The sequence below is a fragment of the Gastrolobium bilobum genome, unplaced genomic scaffold (assembly GCF_033153095.1).
Source record: "Gastrolobium bilobum isolate Gb01-03AN ecotype WA unplaced genomic scaffold, APGP_CSIRO_Gbil_v1 utg33308, whole genome shotgun sequence".
NCBI classification, from domain to species: Eukaryota; Viridiplantae; Streptophyta; class Magnoliopsida; order Fabales; family Fabaceae; genus Gastrolobium; species Gastrolobium bilobum.
This window is the reverse complement of record NW_026896102.1, coordinates 97,418-116,895: the sequence shown is the minus strand read 5'-3', so window position 1 is coordinate 116,895 and position 19,478 is coordinate 97,418. Positions and strand designations below refer to the sequence as shown.

The following is a 19,478-nucleotide window of genomic DNA, read 5'->3' as shown; positions in this document are numbered from 1 at the left end:
ATAATCATAATCCACATATATTATATACATATTGTTTTAATTAAGTAAATTTTTATTTTCCTATTTTACAATTCAATTTACTTGAAAATTAGGGCCTGATATTTACATACATGTTATTGGTTTGAGATTAAATTCTCAATTTTACAATTGTTCCCAATTGAAAGGAAATGAATGATCTATCTAACAATTTATTTATTTTTGGAGGGAGGTTTATTGTATATAACTTTATACTTGTATTTTCGTAAGGAGATAATTCCATATATTCGAACCTGTGACCTTTTCGATCACAACATAACAATCTTATTCTTGTTCAAATGCTCATTCTTAAATCCTTCTTGTATAAATTGGGCTAAAAAACTATTATGGTGCTCACATGAGCAAGTCTTGTTTTATTCGACGTGACCCTTTGTAAGACATCACTTGGGATAGTATATTATAAGTCATCACAACAATGTTTCAATGAGAAGCACAATGTTCATTAATGGGTTTGTTGACAATCAAGTTAGAACCCTTTGTTGCAAAGCTTGTCTGCGGTAAGACCCCAATCTTATTCATAAAGGCTTCTCAGTCTATTTGTCGAAGGCAGATCTTGGATTTAGAGCAATGATTTGTGTAGGTGCAGAGTTGACGAATCCAAAATTTGGAGCGACAACTTGCGCAGGTAAAATTGAACATTCGGTTCGAAGAAGGAATGAAATTAGAAGACGCATTTGATAATAAGTAAGGAAGTGTCAATCATTTGGAAAATTTAAACCATTGACGAAATTGGGGAGTACAACCTGAAAATCAATCTATTTTTTAAGCTAGCAGATGACGATTGGGATTCCTAACACTTTAGTTTATGTTGATAGTCCTATATATCATATATAATAATTCTAATGGAGAGCAAAATTGTGTCGATGATCCAATCTATGATGATTCCGATGAAGAACAAATTTTTGACAATGATTCAATCTATGATGATTTCGATGAAGAGCGAGGTGTGATGGTGATCCAGTCTTTAATGAATTTGATGGAGAATTAGAGGACAGAGAATGTACTCTTGTTGTGTTCTATGGGATGCAAATGACCCGGGGGTTGGAGCCCAACAATGTATTAATGATTACATATGTTCTTAAAGCTTGCAGCCATGTTAGTGATCGAATGTCCAAGTGTGTTGGAGTTGAGGATGCGCACAAGGTGTTTGATGGGATGGATGCGAAAGACCTGATGGCTTTGAATATCGTTGTTGTTGGGCACGGACTATAGGGTCTTGCAAATAAGGCATTGAATTCTTCATTTATTTTGTGCAATATAATTTAAAGAACATTAATGTGGATTCAAATGCGATAACTTGGAACACTTTGATGTATGAATTTTCATATAGGGATGAACCAACAATGATAGTCTTTGATATCTTCAGGTTGATAATTATAGATGACGGTATTGAGTTTGTTGTGGTATCGTAGACTTTTGTTATATTTTTTATTAAGTATAATTTTGTAACAGGTAAGCATTTGATACATTTTAAGCAAATATTGCATCATGAGTTCTGCCCACCTTTAGCTACCATCAACGAAAATAAAATAAATTCAAGGGCAAATTTTTCCAAATTGGGAAGGATGATGCACTTAGAATTGGCTTACATGGGATGTACCAACAATGGTAATCTATGATATCTTCATAATGATGACTGCATATGATGGTGTTGAGCCTTATGTGGTATCCCAGACTTTTCTAATATTTTGTATTGTGCATAATTTTTGTAATAGTGAAACATTTGATATATTTAAGTAAATGTTATGTCATGGGTTCTGCCCATCTTTAGCTACCACCAATGAATATGAAACTGATTCGAAGACGAAAATTTTCCTAGCTAGGGAGGAATATGCAATTAGAATTGGCTTACATGAGAAGGCTTATATTTAAGACGTGTTTTTGATTCATTTTCTTAATATTTTAATTATGGATTTAATATTTTATATGTTATAAGAGATAAAATTATCTCATACACATACATAAAAGTGTGTGAGGTTCACGCGTGGCTAAGAGAGAAAGAAAAAATATGGACCCCACACACTTTTATATGTTCAAGAGATAATTTTATCTACTATAATATAAAAAATATTAAACCATTTAATTATTAGGTTGATTTAATTTAAATGATTCTTTATTTTATTTTCTTTTTTGTAATAAGGAGGAGAATGATTCCTTATTTTAGATGTATTGAATGTTGATTTATTTATAATAAGCTATATTTAAACTTTCTTTTTAAGCATATTTTAGACACTTTATAAAAAGGTAATTAGGATTCCATTTATAGGTATTTTGAATATTTCCTGCCTACCTTTGCCTATCATTCTAAAAGACCCTTAGATTACAATCTTAATTAACATTTATCTTTCTCTCTCCTCTTTAGATTCTAATCTAACGGTATTAGAGAGTGGTTGGCAAAGGTAGGCAGAAAAAATGGTATGTAGAATAACCTATCCCATACATATATATATATATATTAGGTTTACATTTCTATAGCTGCTATATGGACAACAGTCAAATACTTGCCATATATATACATGAAAGTATTAAATATGAGGAATCATAACCATACAAAAGATGAAAGCATTAAATATGAGGAATTATAACCATACACATGACCTTGCTGTACGTAAAGTGATTGTAGAAATAATTTTACCTATATATATATAGAGGAAGGTTATACTTACAACTTTTTTTTTTACAACCTCTTACAACCATATCTTAACACCGTTGATTTTCGCCAATCAACGGTTATGATTTTCGCAAATTAAACTCATTAATTAATTATTAATTCACAATAAATAATAATCGTTGATTGACGAAAATTAAGGATGTTAAGATATAATTGTAAGAGGTTGTAAAAAAAAAGGTTGTAAATATAACTTTTCTTATATATATATATATATATATATATATAACAATAAACTTGAAGAATAAAAGGAAATAAAAAGAAAAGGGGTATGTTTTCCTATGGAGAAAACATATCCTGCTACTCATACATAAAAAATTAAGTTGATATTAATTTTTTTTAAAAAAAAGTGAATCTACATACTTTATGTATATGATATAAGATAATAAATCTCCTACACGAGGAGACTTATATCCCCCGAAAGAAAAACTCTAAATTGCCAAAAGCTCTCACATGCATAAATATAGGAGCTACGAACATTTTCTCAAAGATTCATAACTATTAATAAACATTCATCGATAATAATGATAAGATACAAAATGTATAAGCATATATCATCTATACCTTTTTTTTTATAAAATTTTAAGTTCCATTATCTCAAAAGAATAATATATATATATAAATATGACTGTTATGATAATTTCATAAATAAAATTCTTATTTATATATATGTATATAATTTAAGTTTAGTTTGAATTGACTGAATTTTCAAATTTAAAACTAAAAATGATTTAATTAAATGACAACCTTTTTTTGTATTTTGTATTTTGTAATTTGTAATATTTCAGTTTTAATATTTACTATCTATGGTGGATAATATCAGTTTATAAAAATGGTTGATAACCCGCGGAAAGAGAGCTAAAAAGCAAAAACTAAAAAGAGGTGCACAATAAAATCGTTGTGCAATGCCATAAAAGCCATTAGAATACAATTAAGGAAGCAAGTCAAAAATTCTTGTGACACTGATCTCACGTCATTTCACGCTTTCACAGTCAAAATGGCCAAACAGCCACGATGTACTCAGCAACCCCAAAAGCGCCCCTCACCTTACGCCATTGGTCTCTCTCTCTCTCTCTCACACTTTTTTTTATTATTTTTAATAACACCGATGCAAATGGGTAAACTTAAAACTGGGTTAGTCACAGGACACCCACACTTAAAATCATATTTAAAAGCATAAAAAACAGAGAGAGAGAGAAAGAGAGAGGGTAGAGCAGTGCATAGGAGAGACAAAACGGTGAGTATAACCAAAAAGAGGAACAAAGAGAAAGTTGAAAATGGCCTTTCACCGGCCTTCCCCAAACCCAAAAAGCTCAATGCCTGCAAAAACTCCCTACTTGAACCAATCAAATTTGCCATTTTAGACAACAACACCCACTACTCTCTCTCTCTTTCTCTCTCTAATATCCTCTGATAGAGAGAGAGAGAGTGAGAGAGACAAATCCTAGAGACTGAAAGTGGCAAGGCTACCATTTCTGATGCTGTTTGCTACAATGGGTGTGGTGGAGGAGGATGACACAGTGGTTCCCTTTTCTTCTTCTTCTTCTTCTTCTTTCACACCATGCAATGACCCTTATGCCCTTTCTCCCAAACAGGTACCTTCTCTTCTTCCCTTTGTAAATCCGACATCGTTTCCTTCCATACACAGTCACAGATGAGACACGGGCATGAGCTGTACAATGTAGCTCTCTGTGTCTCTTCCTTCTCTCTTCATTGCGTCCTAAAAGGCAGACAGGATGGAGCCAGGCATAACATATTTTTATATATTTTATATATATATATATATCTATATCTATATCTATATCTATCTATATATTCTCATCTCAAAATATAAATTTTGTTCCTTTTTTTCTTGTGTTTTCATCAAAAGTTGCTGCAAGAACACTTTTTTCTTTTTTTTTTTGGGTGGGGGGGTTTCTCATTTTTGTGTTTTTTTTTTTTTCTTTCTTTGTTGGTATCCTGAGATTTAAAGGAAGAAATAGGAGCATACGACTCGTCATCGATCATGGGTTTTGGTTTTCCCACACTAGAATGTCAAGAAGAAGACACTGTATCGAGGATTTTTCATGATTTATTGACTTTCACATGTATGTATCCTTAAAGTTGTACTCTTTTTCATTACTAATGATCACGATGATGATTATGTATCCTTTTCTCCATTTTTTAAATAGATTACATTGTTTTATTAGCTCCTTGTTCGTTATCTTTTTTTTTTTTTTTTTTTTTGGGTTTTTGTTCTCTCCACATACTCACATTGATGCGTGCTATGTTTTTCTTTTGGGTGTAAAAAAAAGCATTGGTTTTTTGGGGTTTGTTGAGTCCAATAAGGGGGTTTCTTAAATTTGGAGATGAGCTTAAGGTTAAACGAATCAGTCGGGCTTTTTTCTGTGTGATTTCAGACCGAGTGAGAAGTCGCTGATTTTTTCTGTTGTTCTATGGGAAATAGTGTACTGGAAGAAGGAAAAGTGAAAATAAAAACAAAAATAAAACACTTGTTCAAATGTGGTCCAAGAATGTCAGGAAGCATTGTGGAAATGAAATCTTTGGTCACTGTTCCACCCTTTGTGCTTCACTGATGCGGCTGTTGCAGCATGATTTGACTCTAGTGGGGCTTGTGTTGTATGACTTTATTGTTTGTTGCTTTGTCTGATTAGGATTTGCTGTGCATTGAGCAATGAGCATGTTCCTCTTGCTCTTTAGTTTATGAACATAATGGCCTCCATGTATAAAATGGAAGAGTAACGAAGACTCGCTGGGCTACAGTGTTTTGGTCAACGCCTTCAGAAATAAACTACAGAGACCTTTCTTTAGTTGCAAACGTTTTGAATCACCTTTCATTATTAGCTTCACCTTTTTCATTCATTTATGGTCTAATTTCGTAATCTTTAATAGTTCTTCTTTGCCAATGCATTAGTTAGAGTCCTGTATATGTTTTTATTCTGTCACACATCATACTCAATACCCCGTTCATTCTTTATTGAAGCAATTATTTGCATCCTGTGCTAATTTGTGTGTTATTGCATAGCAACTTCTACTTATTGTCAACTACAAGAGTTGGCATTACCTTCTGTTCCTCTAATAAATGTGCATTCTGTAAAATGTTTGAACTCCCGTAGGAATGCTTGGCGATTCTCTTCATATATCAATTTCTCATGTATATATCATTATCAAACAAGAACCTTCATGGATTAGTAGAGATTGGGTGGAATTTCCTACAACTAAATAGATTTTATTTTTCAACTTTTAATTCATATGCTCCTAAAATCCCTTTCCATTCCTTTTATTTTTTTTCTTCAGTTTTGTTAATTGTAAGGTGTCATTATGTAAGTAATTTACCACAGTATAACAGTTCGCCTTGTCCTTGACTCACAATTTGCCTCACTAATTGTTTCTCCCCATGTTAGTCCCTTCTGTACATGTTAGGTGAGTTGGTTGTGGGTTGTCTTATTATTGTTCAGGCAGGGAAGCATCTATTTCCATGATAATCTTAACTTTTTAATTTGAAACTTTCTGTTATGTTCTGAATAATTTCTTTATCTTTAATTTTTATATTAACAAATTGACCGCCATCATTTTACATGCTGTTGAGTGATTCCTTCCTTCTTCACCTTGTCTATCAAGTTGGGGTGCATTTTCCTACATTGAATAGTAGGCAGTATTTCATAAATTAGGTGGTTGGTGTGTGCCCTATTGTATTAGGACTCTGCGTGCATGCATACTATATGCCAAGGCTTCAGTTTTAAAACAGAATGATCTTGTTTCATAGGATGGGGTGGATATGAACTTGGCCAGCAAAATGATTCCACTAAGTGGGAATTATCATGTCTATGTGGCTTTTGAAGATGAAGCATAATTCTCCATCCCTCTGGGAAATCTTATTTCTTTTGAGATTAAAAACTTGAAATGGGTGTCCGTGTACTTGTCTTCCTTGTTTTGAAGGGTGACATTTGCACATTCTGGTTGCTGCTACATTCAAGAGTCTTTCTTCTTGTTTTGTCATATGCTGACCGTTTTTATAAACATAATCTGTAAAGAATCAATTCAACTCAAAAGCTTAAGCTATTGGGTGAGAGCTTCCTTAATGATGTATATTATACGCTAACATAATCTGTCAGCTGAAACTTTATATTTTAGTTATGACCGTAAGATTTTAAAGATACAAATGGGCAGAGGAGATTAAGTTGTGAGCATATCTCTGCTAGGTGCAGAAATTTTCTTTCTCACCAAAATATTTTCAAAACTTTCCTAGTGTCATGCACTTGGTGGTATTCTATGATATATTCATAACAGCGCAATTTGTTGTGTTTTTGTTCCCCAATTCTTCTGTCTTTGATATATGTGGAAACCTAGTACTTCCAATTTTCTCTATGATTCCATTACCTTGAAACTTGTTTATCTAGGCAAAGCATATGATATTTGATCCTCCTAGTCGCCCGCCAATTATTAGTTTATATGAAACTATTTGTCCAGTGTCTTATGCCATTAAAATTTCGCAACTTTTCTCAAACATAACATGCATGTGATATGGACAAAGCAGCAAATTTGCAGTTCTGATCTAACCTCCATATAATTAATAGTTTTCTCAAGTTCTGTGGTTCTCTGCCTTAATGTCCAACACTTGCTAGGAAGTTGAAGGCACATGGAAATTATGCAGAATGTGACTTCCGTCAATATTTTATCCTCTTATTTATTTATTTATATATATATATATATATATATATATATATATATATATATATATATTACCCCTCGGTTTATCGATACTCGACTAATTCTATTTGAGTCGGGTAAGACCACGTAGGAGGCAAAATCATCGCTATCAAGTTTTTAACACAACAGTATTTCCAGAGACTCAAACTTGAGACTACTGGTTAAAATGAAATAATCCCTTACTAGTTGATCCACGTGTTTGACGGTATATATTATGGAAAAAATATTTTTGGTTTTGTTGCTGAAATTTTTTTCTGTCACACTCACATAAAAGTAAGTGAGTCTTATTGTTAAGAGAAGATAAAGAAAAGATTAGAAGGACTCACTTACTTTTATGTGAGTGTGGCGGAGAATTTTTTTCTGTAACAAAAATAAAAATAATAAACCCATATATTATACTTTTTAGTGGTAACGTTTACATTTCTTTCTCCATTACATGATTATGTTGTTTGTTTTGATTTAAATATCATGTTGACGGCCCATGACCATGAGTGCTCCTTTACTCAATGTGAGCTCAAAATTTTTCTTTATATTGGTTGTATGCTTATTTGTTGGTCTTTGTCATTTGAGCCCTCTTTGCTTGGGTGCTGGTAGGATCCACATAAAATGGGCTTGTTTATCACCAAAAAATGTGTGATAAAATTCTTTACTTTTTACAGCAAGTCAGCAAAAGGCCAAAAGCACTGTATAAGGAACACTAGGGGGCATTTGGTACGAGAGTTTTTTCAGGATTTTCGGGAAACTGAATTTTTCTAAATTTTAAATTTTCGGATTTTATCGTAAACTGAATGTAAAAATTATATTTTTGAAAATTGAGATTCTCGGACAAAAAAAATTTCTCCTCTACCAAACGCTGCCTAAAAACATTAAAAAATAAAAAAGGTGATGCAATATAACACAACGGTAATCTTAAAGGAGTAGTGCAGTTCCTTTTTTTCCTTTGGTTTTTGAAAATTTTGTTTTGGATCCTAGTTTCTTTCTTTGCGATTCATCCTTTTCTTTTTAAATTTGTGGTGCAATGATAATGAATTATTCAGTTTTGTGTTTCTTTTAAGTGTATTCATTTCGTAATCCTACGATGTATAAAAAAAAATATCCTAGCCCGAATATGATGCTGTTGGCCCAACAAACTACAGAAGGTGCTGTCATTGTTTGGTCCCAACAAACTGCACATAATTGAATTTTCATTTTTTGTTGACAAATTGTTGAAGTTGATACATCTGACAAATATGCAAGCATTACTATTCTCTACATTAATTGAACTTAGTCTATCGTTTGCGTGACATCTTATTCTACACAAATTTAAAATTGAACAAAAGAACTCGATCTTTGATGACTTCGAAGTAGTTGCACCTTTTGGATTTATTTTGCATGCAAACTCTAATGTTTTACAATAATATTTCATATCATATAAATAGTTTTAAATTATATATAAAGGTATTAAAAATGTAAACTAGTTATTTAGTTGTATCATTTTTTTTACTTATAGATTAGTATATCAAATAACAATAATTACTTACATCCTTTTCAGATCACAGGTTAAGAGAGAATTATACTATAGTTATAAAAACCAAAAATTTAATATAAAAAATGAAGAAATATACGTAAATATGTATTTATCTTTCTTTTTTTAAAGAAGATATTTAACTGGCGGGTAAAAATCATGAAAGCCTGGGTCCGCAATAGAAACGTAGGATCTGATCAATTGAATGTTGACAGCCCAACCGTTGATATTAAAGTATGACCAGAATCTGTGCCTATCACTTACCATGCAAACATCCTTGTTCTATTTTTTTTTTGTCGTACATTTTTTTTTAGTACATTACATCCTTGTTCTTTACCCCTGCCCTTACCCACCAAACATTGGCAATAAAACAAAAAGTATATGGGTTTTATGTTTGTCATTTTAAATGATATAAGTTATATCATTTTACGAGAGAGATAGACACAGAGAATGAAAATCAAAGGAGAGAGAAAGTTGATGATTTTTTTTAATTTAAATTTTAAATAAAATAATAAAATTATGTGTCTATTTCTCTCTTAAGATGACGTAAATTTATGTCATTTAAAATGACAAACACTTTTACTAAAATATAAAAGATTTAAATTTAGGAAAAATTATTTGTAATTTTAAATGACATAAAATTATGTCATTTTAAGAGAGAGATATACGCAAAAAAATATTTTTTATTTAAAATTTAAATTAAAAAAAAATCACTTACTTGCTTCTAATAATTTTTCATTTTTTGTGTCTCTCTCTTCTAAAATGACATAATTTATATCATTTAAATGACAAACATGAAACCCATAAATTTAATCCGTAAGTGAAAAAAAAAAGATAAATATAAAGGGAACAATGTTTGTTTAGGGTAAATTTAATCCGTAAATGACATAAACTTATGTCCTTTTAAGGGAGAGACAGACACATAAATTTTTTTTATTTAAATTTTAAATTATAAAAAATCACGAACTTTCTCTCTCCCATAATTTTTATTTTTCTGTGTTTATCTCTCTATTAAAATGACATAACTTGTAACACCAAACCCAAATATAAAAGATAAAAAATAACTCAAACAAGTGAAATGACAATGATGTTGGGAGTTGTTTGGTTGTGGGGAGAGCGTAAACCAATGGCATTCCTGGAATTTCGGGGTTACGGGTATCAAATGAAATCAAAATTCAAAAAACAAAGGCTCAACGGCTAGTAGTGGGGGGAAAGCAGCGAGCGAGCCAGCCTGGGAAAGTTAAAAAATGCTGTCAAACCCACGTTTTAACCAGGGTCAGCTAGCCATAGTTAATTTCTAACCGTACATTTCAAATTTAGCCCTCTTTCTCTCTCTATATATCTCACACAATAAACCTTTAACACTCAAATTTCAAAGAGAGAAAGCGAGCGTCTTAATAAACGCCGCTTCATCTGTTTTAGCCTTTTTTATTCCCCTTTTCTCTAGGGTTTTTGTTTCTTTGATTTTCCCGAGAAAATGAGAGAATGCATTTCGATCCACATCGGTCAGGCCGGTATCCAGGTCGGAAATTCCTGCTGGGAACTCTACTGCCTCGAGCACGGCATTCAGGTATGGAGCAGAACTAGATCTAGATCTAGATCTACAACTAGGGTTCTTATTTTATTTTATTTTTTAATTTTGAATGTGTTTTTTTAGGGTTCTGAATCTGTGTTTGTTGTGCTTTTGGTTTTTAGCCCGATGGACAGATGCCAGGTGACAAGACCGTTGGTGGAGGAGACGATGCCTTCAACACATTCTTCAGCGAAACCGGTGCCGGAAAGCACGTGCCACGCGCCGTTTTCGTGGATCTGGAGCCCACCGTCATCGACGAAGTGAGAACCGGTACCTACCGCCAACTCTTCCACCCGGAGCAACTCATTAGCGGCAAAGAAGACGCTGCCAACAACTTCGCTCGTGGACATTATACCAGTTAGTGTTCCCTGTTTTCAGTTTTCACCCTTTATCATCATTTTTTCTTGTTTGAATTGAATTCTGATTGATTAATGTTTGTTGTTGTGGTACAGTTGGGAAGGAGATTGTTGATCTTTGCCTTGATAGAATCAGGAAGCTTGCTGATAATTGCACTGGTCTACAAGGTTTCTTGGTGTTCAATGCCGTGGGTGGTGGAACAGGTTCAGGCCTGGGTTCGCTTCTCTTGGAGCGTCTCTCTGTTGATTACGGCAAAAAGTCAAAGCTGGGTTTCACTGTTTTTCCCTCACCACAGGTTTCAACCTCTGTTGTTGAACCCTACAACAGCGTGCTTTCAACCCATTCACTCCTCGAACACACTGATGTCTCTGTACTTCTTGACAATGAAGCCATTTATGATATCTGCCGCCGCTCTCTTGACATTGAGCGCCCCACTTACACCAACCTCAACCGCCTTGTCTCGCAGGTAAAAAAAAAATAAAGAAAATTGAATCTTGATTTTGAACTTTTTAATTTTTGGTATTCAAATTCGATGTTGAAATTTCACTATTGAAATTTTGCAGGTGATTTCGTCCCTCACTGCCTCTTTGAGGTTCGATGGAGCACTGAATGTTGATGTAACCGAGTTCCAAACTAACTTGGTTCCCTATCCAAGGATCCATTTTATGCTTTCCTCTTATGCTCCTGTGATCTCTGCTGAGAAAGCATACCATGAGCAGCTTTCTGTTGCTGAGATTACCAACAGTGCTTTTGAACCATCTTCTATGATGGCCAAGTGTGACCCACGCCATGGCAAGTACATGGCTTGTTGTTTGATGTATCGTGGTGATGTTGTTCCCAAGGATGTGAATGCTGCTGTGGCTACCATCAAGACCAAGCGCACGATCCAGTTTGTGGATTGGTGTCCCACTGGGTTTAAGTGTGGTATCAATTATCAGCCTCCAACTGTTGTTCCTGGAGGTGATCTTGCCAAGGTGCAGAGGGCTGTGTGCATGATCTCTAATTCCACCAGTGTTGCTGAAGTGTTCTCCAGGATTGATCATAAGTTTGATCTTATGTATGCTAAGCGTGCTTTCGTGCACTGGTATGTTGGTGAGGGCATGGAAGAGGGTGAGTTCTCAGAGGCTCGTGAGGACCTTGCTGCTCTGGAGAAGGATTATGAGGAGGTTGGTCTTGAGTCTGGTGACGGAGAGGATGGTGAAGGAGAAGATGACTATTAGAATGGAAATGTTGAATATGCAGTATCGTGTGCGTGTTATGTACTTTTTCGTTTTCTTTGGGACAAAAATTTGTATGTTGTTTTTGGTTGCTGCTTGTGATCAATGTTTGTGCTCTTCATAGCACAAAAGTTTAATCTACATTTTCTACTTTACGTTTCCATAATTTTTCATCTGTGTCTCTTTGGGTGATGAGTTTGATATGTTCAATCTGATTTTATTATCTGTTGCCACAATCTTGCTGTGGTTCTCAATAGCCACAATTCACAATCCGCGAACATAGTTTTGACATAATTAACATGCATTTGAAATAAAGAAACCCTCCGTTGCCACAATTTATTATATGTTCAATCTGATTTTATTATCTGTTGCCATGATTTTTCATCTGTGTCTCTTTGGGTGACGAGTTTGATATGTTCAATCTGATTTTATTATCTGTTGCCACAATTTACTTGCTGTGGTTCTCAATAGCCACAATTCACAATCCGCGAACATAGTTTTGACATAATTAACATGCATTTTGAAATAAAGAAACCCTCCGTTGCCACAATTTATTATATGTTCAATCTGATTTTATTATCTGTTGCCACAATTTACTTGCTGTGGTTCTCAATAGCCACAATTCACAATCCGCGAACATAGTTTTGACATAATTAACATGCATTTTGAAATAAAGAAACCCTCCGTTGGGAATTTCAGTATTACTCATTAGACTAAAGGAGCGTTTATTTTAAAAATGAAATTATTGAAATGGACATGTAATTAAAAAATTAAATTAAAAAAATACTTAACGACGGAAAAATGAGGCTAGTAATTAGTCATTTGTTTTGAAATATTGGGAACCGAGAACACTTTCTCCTATTGCACAGATATTTTTATATTATTGTAAGAATAAGAAAATTTACACCAAATTTTGATTATTGATTTGTTAGCATTTAATGATTCACATATCTAATAAATAAAATTAACGACTAAGATTGAGAGTGTAACATGAAATTGTATGATTGTTAATTTCAGCTATATCAAATTATTCTAATTTTTTAATTATGTGATGAACCATTTTGAAATAAAGAAACCCTCCGTTGGGAATTTCAGTATTACTCATTAGACTAAAGGAGCGTTTATTTTAAAAATGAAATTATTGAAATGGACATGTAATTAAAAAATTAAATTAAAAAAATACTTAACGACGGAAAAATGAGGCTAGTAATTAGTCATTTGTTTTGAAATATTGGGAACCGAGAACACTTTCTCCTATTGCACAGATATTTTTATATTATTGTAAGAATAAGAAAATTTACACCAAATTTTGATTATTGATTTGTTAGCATTTAATGATTCACATATCTAATAAATAAAATTAACGACTAAGATTGAGAGTGTAACATGAAATTGTATGATTGTTAATTTCAGCTATATCAAATTATTCTAATTTTTTAATTATGTGATGAACCATTATAAATACAAGTGAACAATAGCCAAAATCACGTGTAAGACTTCATTTCGAAAGAAAATCAGAATACATGACTAATTATTAGCACACCTAAACAAATTGATTAGCCAGGCAAATTCTTTTATGTACATTGGTGAAAATGAGCAAGCATCTTATAAATGATGGTTGTTGTACGACTCTAAACCTCAAATTCCCTCGATATCATGAGGTCGTAGGAGTGTAAATGGTGCAGAAACATAGAATCAGTTATAATAATCAGATAATAAACTATATAAATATAAAATGTTGTATGGGTATAGCATCATTCTACCAATTATATTTGTACTTTGATGAAGTGGGGGATTAAAAATAGCACTTAAATGTTTATCATTCTTCGTTTTAGGCAAATATAAAAAATATATACCATCGCATCTTTCTCTTGCGAGAACGACAGAATAGTGTGAGAAAGAATTTTAACTTCTACAGGAACACCTCAGTGAAAGAACAAACGAACCTCTTGTCGTTTAAAGCATTATGAAGGCAAAATGACCAATCATTACTTTCATAATAGAGATTTTTTAAAATTTAGAGGGGCATGTGCCATGGATCCGTGCATGTTAGCAGCCACAGAAACATAATTTGATAAATTTTTTGACTTTCATACTTCAAAGTAATGCTTAAATTTTTGTAATCACTTTATTTCATTTACAGCCTGACACAAGGTAGATGAAGCATCTGTCGTTTGCATCAATGAGTTCAGAGCAAAGTAGCAAGTTTAATATATTTCAACAGCGTCCAAGCTTTTGGACAAGACTATTCTCTATCTCAATTCTCTTTTTCATGAAAGAAGCATACTTAGAAACCAGCTCCGAATCTCCAGCATTCACTGAAAGTTTGCAGCTCAGAGAAGTTTTTTCCAATTTGTCCATGTACATATCAGATATGGGTATAAAACCACCCTTCTTGTTGCAGAGCCAGCCATGTGCAGCTCTCAATGCAGCTCCAAGAGAAGCTGAATCTGTTACCAAGTTTAATAATTTTTTATTTAATTAGTTGAGTTTATTGCTTACAAATAAGAATAATAACAACAAAATCCATCATTTATATGATTAAAAAATAGGTTGCAGTGGAAATATGTATATACATAAATTAGAAAAAAAAACAAAAAGACGAGCTACCTTGTTTCGCTTAAAATGTAGTGTAAACTTCAAACTCAAAAACTCATGGTCAACTTTAGTTTAAAGAAAAGTAGATATTTTTTTGTTCATATTTCATTATAGGAATCTATAAAAGGGTTAAGACAGAACTTAGAGGTATCTAAACGTTAACATAGTAACATATAATGTTTCATAATGAGATTGTCAATTTTTGCTTACCAGGTCTTTCAACTGTATAGACATCACAGCCAAAAATTGAAGCTATTGAGCTAAGGATGCAATGATTTGCTGATGCTCCACCAGTGGCTATGATTCTCTTTGGAGGAGAAGGCATGCCAAATCTTTCAGCATGAGCTCGCATTGAGAGAAATTGACCCTCAATTAATGACCGTACCTGTAATTTAGCTTATTGGTCAATGGAAATGATTTTATGTAGGATTTCAACTACCCTGATGAATTGACATGCATTTCCTAACCTCAGATGGAGGATCAAACTCTTCTACTTCCCGTTCCTTCGCTCCATTCAGTGAATTTTCTGAGAAATTTTCTATAGCATAGCGGTGGAAACCAACTGGGACCATTAAAAACTTGTTAGTAACTTCTTAAGTAAAGCAAAGTCAATTTATTATTCAGTACAAGTAATTTAGTAGGTGCGAAAATTAAATAGCCACCTGGAAGAGGAGGCAGAATTTCATGCTCCTTGTAATAGAAACCAAACTTTCCACCTATTAACAAAAAAATTGTTAGAATGGAGAATGGATAACGTACAAGGAGTTTTGTGATACCCACCATTTAAAGGTTGTGTTTGCTGCAGAAATTTATTGAAGACATCCCAAGATTTCTCTGCATAACGGTTGCGCACATCTGACATTTGAGATGGGGAAAAGAGTTAGAAACTACAAGAACCATTTATATGGTTGTATATGCGAACAAACAATACATGTATCAGACAAGAGCAATGACAGAGTACCTTCTCGGGTAAGGGATCCATTTTTGTATACCAGCATTACCATGTAGCCTTCGGCATCAACTGGACTAGGGAAGACATGTCCTTCTAATCCTGGATTAGGATCTTTAGTGATCATAAATACCTGAGGGATAAGCCAGAATGTATTATGAGTAAAAGTGTGTTAGTTTAAATTTTTTAAAAAATAGCTTCTATACTAATACGAAAAGCATATAGTGGGATTTAATTATAAAATAGTTACTATTCTTCCATTGGCAGCAAATGCAGCTGCTGTCATTTCCTAGTTTTCCACTAAGAAATTAGGACAGATCAACAGAGGTAAGGTAACTTAACACTATGTATGTATCTTAACCTACAGTGTCACTAGTGCCGAGGCTGATGGCGAGATCTCCAGGAATATTTAGGGTCAAACCTGCATATATCCAAAATTGTTAATTTTTTTAGACGCGCAGGGGAAAATATAGGCAATATAAATATTTTTCAGATGAAGATGGCAGAGCAGCAACAGTACAGGAATTAAGTTTTGGGTTTTTGATTTTCCCTGGGTGGTTGGGGATGATTTTCATCATTTAATCTTTGAGAAAAGTATATAATTAGATCCCACTAGAAAGAATATAAAAAATCAGAGATAAATGACAGAATATGTTAATGAAGAAATTATGGCACCTGCCACACTATTAGGATTGTCTCCTGACCACTGAACAACCAAGCAGTTCTTGTTAAAGTGATACCTAACAGGAACAAATAAACTTCAGCCATCAATCTAAGTATTTTGATGTAGCTCATGCAACAAATAAGTAGACAAATAACCATAGCAGTTTTATATTTGAATTTAAACAAATATTTCCCCGTACACTTAATATGTCATAAGACAACAAAGACCAAGTCAGCCAGCAAGTGGGTGTGAAGAAATTTTATATCTTTATAATACAACATTTGTCTAAAGTTTTTGCAGACAGCTATGATACAGATAGCTTCGTAGAAAACAACAGAAAATGCAGATTATAAAGAATTATATTTAACCAAAAATTACATCCAAGCCACACCATGTAGGAGATAATTAGAGTAGCCTGCATTTGGTTGGCAATTGTTGCAATTTTGCGAATGGGAAATATTTAATTAACAACGTATCCGTACTCATTTCAAATTTCAAATGACGCTATTTCTCTTTGTATAATTCAACATCAACTCCAGCTGACAATATTTGGTACTCTAATTCTCTGTTATACGCTACATAGGTTTTGATTTGTTGTGAATCTAGATAGGGAACTACAAAATTCATTGGACACTGATAGAATGCCATACAGAATGTAACAAACTTTCTGCTATTTAGCAAAACATAGGATAATTTTCGTTTGCATTCCAAAAAAGAGAAATAAAAAAAAAAAAAAGTGTGCAACAAACCTTTCTACAAAATATGGAGCAATATTTCCAGCAACGGCATATGCAGGGGCTAACTCTCCAAGTTTTGACTCCAAACCAGGGGCAGTTGCCTGCAACAACCATCAGAATTCAAATATATTGATAGAACAGGAACTTAATAACACTAGTCACTAATCCCATGGCCATACTTGGAGATGAATCAAAAACCAATTCAATAAGAGTTGAGGGTAAGGTAATAGGAATAAAAACCTCTAGTGCAACTTTAGACCAGGCCTTTCCCTTTATGTCCATTAAATTCATGCCTCCACCATCAGAATGATCAATAGCAGCATAAGCACCAATCAAAAGGGATGCCATGAAGGAGCTAACAAGAGAGATCCTTTCAGTGTTGTTATAAATTTCTGGCTGGAGATCAAATATTTTCTTAATCTGGGGGCCAGTAAATCTTTCATATGCACGGGATCCAGTTACTCTAGCCAATTCCATGGCCCCCCCACAAGCTTTCTCTATTTCCCTACATTGAGCAGTGGTGCTACAATCCATCCATATTGGTGATTCCTTTATGGAAAAAGCATTTTGAAGCTGATCCAACAATGGCTTCTTAGATTCCAATGATGATAATATCTGAGAACTACCAGTCTTCCAATACACACTACCATGTTGCTGTCCACTACCAGAAACAGTAGCAATCTTGGAAAAATCCAAATTTGATTTGGAGAGCTTTTGAAGCATGAGGTCAAGAGCTTCCACCCACATCAAAGTGGGTGAAACAATTCTGCCATTGCCAGAAGGGTCTCTGTATACCCCATCTTTAGTCTTGTAATGGGGCAACTCAGAATCAAAGTGAACAATCTCAGATGCCACTATGTTGAGGTTGGAGTTCAACACAGTTGCTTTTAACGACCTACGAACAAATAAAAATTGAAACTTTAATTTTCCAAGCAATTTCAAATTTCAGATTACATCAAATAAAAACTGAAATTGGCGATGCAATTATGGAATACAATACTTACTGGGTAGAACTATCAAATCCTAGAAAGTAAGAGTCCTGAGGAAGAGAGAATTCGGCCATTGTAGCAAAGCACGATACTGCAACGATGAGAGATTGTGCTAAATTTCGAAATATAAGAACAATTTCGTCGCCATACAATTATCTATAAATAACTTTTACAGCGTTGATTTTGGATTGGATGAGAACGAATTGTTTGGATAAAGATCGCAAAGGTTAGACTTAGCTGTAAACTTAACGTTCATGTTCCTGATTTTCACTAGCTCTACGCTACATAAATGTTATTTCATTTTCTAATAAAAATTAATATTAGAAAGTTAATATCTTCTACTGATAGATAGATTTTTAAAAATATTAATATCACATGAATTGGAATAACTATATAAATTCTTTATTAAATGATATTTTTATCAAAAATATTTATTTTATTTTATTTAATATTATATAATGCATTATCAAATATCGGACAATATTATCTTATAGTATTATAAAATTTATTATCTTATATAATATTATATCAAAAGTGGAATAACATTAATATTTAATCAGGTCTTATACAATCAGAGATTATATTATAAAAATTCTTTTATTCTATGTACGTAAGAGTCAATATTTTTTTTTTCCTCTTCTCTTTTGAAAGTTATCCCCAACTAATACGAAAAAATAATGTTATATTTATAAATTTTTTATTTATAAATTTTTAATAAAATTATATCATTTAAAATAAAAATACATTTTCCATTATTAATATTATAATCCCTCACATTAACCGAACTTTACTTCTTTTTTTTTATAGCCACCGAACTCTTACTTTTATAACATAACAAAGTGCCAAAGTTAATTTATTTGTTCAAAGAAGATGTTCAACGTTGGCGTTGCCAACACTGCTATCTGTTGAATAATAATTTTTATTTTTATTTTTAACATAAAGATTAACTTATTTTCTAGAGGAAGAAATCATAGATTAAACTTTAAATATTTTGCTACAGTATAAAGGTTATTAATAATTAATATAATAGTTGAATATATAAATTTAATTTTAAAATAATGTGTTAAATTAACAAATAATCATATGAAAAAATGTAGAAATATTTTATAATTTATGACAGTTTCAAATTTATTGACATTTTAAAAAAATTCAAAATATTAAAATATAATTTTTTTATTATTTTTATAAAGACCAAGTTTTTTATTTAGTTACATATCATAATTTGAAATCAGAACTCCAATGTCTATACTCTTATATTTATATTTTTTTCAGTTCATTTTCAAAAACGATTTATTCGTTATCAAAGTGAGAATACTACTGTATGCTATCAGGGTTTCAGGATTTAGAATCTTCAATGGTGAACTTTTAACTCTGACTTTTTTTTTTTTGGTAGTCTAACTCAGTGACTTAACAAGCACAGTGACTTAACAAGCACATAATCATTGTTGTTAAAAATTAGTGTAAAAATATAAAAAT

General features: G+C 32.7%; 2 protein-coding genes across 3 annotated transcripts; one reads left to right on the top strand and one right to left on the bottom strand.

Annotated features, from left to right (window-relative positions):
• Positions 1-10,306: 10,306 nt before the first annotated feature.
• On the top strand, positions 10,307-12,210 carry LOC133297799 (tubulin alpha chain-like). 2 transcript variants are annotated; one of them, XM_061497003.1, is made up of 5 exons: positions 10,307-10,488; positions 10,614-10,848; positions 10,944-11,314; positions 11,412-11,870; positions 11,956-12,210. In XM_061497003.1, exons 1-5 carry the CDS (start codon positions 10,396-10,398, stop codon positions 12,187-12,189), a joined length of 1,392 nt encoding a protein of 463 aa, XP_061352987.1. In that variant the 5' UTR covers positions 10,307-10,395; the 3' UTR covers positions 12,190-12,210. The 2 variants fall into 2 exon arrangements, with proteins under 2 accessions (XP_061352987.1, XP_061352988.1); XM_061497004.1 differs by having other exon boundaries at positions 11,412-12,202.
• A 1,968-nt stretch (positions 12,211-14,178) lies between these two features.
• Positions 14,179-18,207, bottom strand: LOC133297796 (xylulose kinase 2). The gene is made up of 11 exons (XM_061496997.1): positions 18,018-18,207; positions 17,254-17,908; positions 17,026-17,114; positions 16,288-16,352; positions 15,978-16,033; positions 15,625-15,745; positions 15,444-15,518; positions 15,326-15,379; positions 15,131-15,225; positions 14,874-15,048; positions 14,179-14,515 (listed from the first exon to the last, which is right to left on the bottom strand). Exons 1-11 carry the CDS (start codon positions 18,074-18,076, stop codon positions 14,283-14,285), a joined length of 1,677 nt encoding a protein of 558 aa, XP_061352981.1. The 5' UTR covers positions 18,077-18,207; the 3' UTR covers positions 14,179-14,282.
• Positions 18,208-19,478: the final 1,271 nt, after the last annotated feature.

Bases quoted from the DNA above. Each gene is read 5' to 3' on its own strand.
- LOC133297799 (XM_061497003.1), top strand. From the start codon at position 10,396: ATGAGAGAATGCATTTCGATCCACATCGGTCAGGCCGGTATCCAGGTC. The intron at 10,849-10,943 runs GTTAGTGTTCCC...GTTGTGGTACAG, and splicing joins CGCTCGTGGACATTATACCA to TTGGGAAGGAGATTGTTGAT. The intron at 11,315-11,411 runs GTAAAAAAAAAA...GAAATTTTGCAG, and splicing joins TCAACCGCCTTGTCTCGCAG to GTGATTTCGTCCCTCACTGC.
- LOC133297796 (XM_061496997.1), bottom strand. From the start codon at position 18,076: ATGGCCGAATTCTCTCTTCCTCAGGACTCTTACTTTCTAGGATTTGAT. The intron at 16,034-16,287 runs GTGCCATAATTT...GGATATATGCAG, and splicing joins CAATCCTAATAGTGTGGCAG to GTTTGACCCTAAATATTCCT. The intron at 15,380-15,443 runs GTGGGTATCACA...TTTTGTTAATAG, and splicing joins GCAAACACAACCTTTAAATG to GTGGAAAGTTTGGTTTCTAT.